The following is a 1494-nucleotide window of genomic DNA, read 5'->3' on the forward strand; positions in this document are numbered from 1 at the left end:
AAGGCGTGAGAAACGGGGATTCGGGGGTGGGATTTGGGATTTGGGGATTTTGGGATTTCCCCGCGCTCACTTGTTGCACTGATGCTTGAGGTGTTTCTTGTAGCTCTCGTCCTGGAACAGCGCCTCGGGGTTGTATTTACGGATCCACTCCGCTTTGTGGACCTCGAAAGCGTTTTGGGATTTCACCTTTTTCCCTTTACGACCCCGAGGGACCGGGATGGAGAGACCTGGAGGGATGGAGAAAGAAAAAAAAAGAATGTCAACCGGGGACCCCGGAGGGTCCCCACCTGTTTGGCGGCGCATCCAGAGCCTCACCCGAGTGATTTTGGAGCTCCTTGGCCTTGCCGTTCTCGTTAGGGCTGATGAGATCCCAAATGAAGGCCTTGATGCTCTCGTCGCCGCGGTAATGGAGGAGGCAGTAAACCAAGATGGCCCTGCAGATGGTTTCCACGTCCCGTTCCGAAAGGCGACGTTTGAAGCGGCCGTGGGAGAGGATTTCCCGCCAGCGACCCCAGCTATGGGGGGAGGAAAGGGTGGGAGTGAGGGGGGTGGGCACAGGGGGAGCCCGAAAAAACCCGACGTCCTTCCCGATTGGCTCGTGGTTGGCATCAAAATGGCTCAAAATGGCGGCGGCCCCACAAAATTTGGCGCATGGTTGGCACCAAAATGGCTCAAAATGGATTTTTCCCCCAAAATTTTGGTCATGGTTGGCATCAAAATGACTCAAAATGGCTTTTTCCCCCAAAATTTGGCTCATGGTTGGCATCAAAACGGCTCAAAATGGCGGCGGCCCCACAAAATTTGGCGCATGGTTGGCACCAAAACGGCTCAAAATGGACTTTTTCCCAATTATTTTCTCATGATCAGCATCAAAATGGCTCAAAATGGCTTTTTTCCCCAGAATTTTGCTCATGGTTGGCACCAAAATGACTCAAAATTGTATTTTTACTCCAAAATTTGCTCATGGTTGGCATCAAAACGGCTCAAAATGGCGGCGGCCCCACAAAATTTGGCTCATGGTTGGCACCAAAATGGCTCAAAATTGTATTTTAACCTCAAAATTTGGCTCATGGTTGGCAACAAAATGGCTCAAAATTGTATTTTCCCCCACAATTTTGCTCATGGTTGGCATCAAAATGACTCAAAATGGCTTTTTTCCCCCGAATTTGCTCCTGGTTGGCATCAAAACGGTTCAAAATGGCGGCGGCCCCACAAAATTTGGCTCATGGTTGGCACCAAAATGGTTCAAAATGGCGGCGGCCCCACAAAATTTGGCTCATGGTTGGCACCAAAATGGTTCAAAATGGCGGCGGCCCCACAAAATTTGGCTCATGGTTGGCACCAAAATGGCTCAAAATGGCGGCGGCCCCACAAAATTTGGCTCATGGTTGGCATCAAAATGGCTCAAAATGGCTTTTTTCCCCAAAATTTGCTCATGGTTGGCACCAAAACGGCTCAAAATGGCGGCGGCCCCACAAAATTTGGCTCATGGTT

General features: G+C 50.3%; 1 protein-coding gene across 2 annotated transcripts; it reads right to left on the reverse strand.

Moving 5' to 3' along the window:
* Positions 1 to 46: 46 nt before the first annotated feature.
* Positions 47 to 1471, reverse strand: LOC104917111 (chromodomain-helicase-DNA-binding protein 8-like). Of its 2 annotated transcripts, none has more exons than XM_010728223.3 (2): positions 346 to 1471; positions 47 to 227 (listed from the first exon to the last, which is right to left on the reverse strand). In XM_010728223.3, the coding sequence occupies exons 1-2, from the start codon at positions 764 to 766 to the stop codon at positions 67 to 69; spliced, it is 582 nt and encodes a 193-aa protein (XP_010726525.1). In that variant the 5' UTR covers positions 767 to 1471; the 3' UTR covers positions 47 to 66. The 2 variants fall into 2 exon arrangements, with proteins under 2 accessions (XP_010726525.1, XP_010726524.1); XM_010728222.3 differs by having other exon boundaries at positions 48 to 227; positions 316 to 1267.
* Positions 1472 to 1494: the final 23 nt, after the last annotated feature.

Source organism: Meleagris gallopavo, unplaced genomic scaffold (assembly GCF_000146605.3).
Source record: "Meleagris gallopavo isolate NT-WF06-2002-E0010 breed Aviagen turkey brand Nicholas breeding stock unplaced genomic scaffold, Turkey_5.1 ChrUn_random_7180001955710, whole genome shotgun sequence".
Classification (NCBI taxonomy): domain Eukaryota; kingdom Metazoa; phylum Chordata; class Aves; order Galliformes; family Phasianidae; genus Meleagris; species Meleagris gallopavo.

Bases quoted from the DNA above. Each gene is read 5' to 3' on its own strand.
- LOC104917111 (XM_010728222.3), bottom strand. From the start codon at position 766: ATGCCAACCATGAGCCAAATTTTGGGGGAAAAAGCCATTTTGAGTCAT. The intron at 228-315 runs GTGAGGCTCTGG...CCATCCCTCCAG, and splicing joins GGAGCTCCAAAATCACTCGG to GTCTCTCCATCCCGGTCCCT.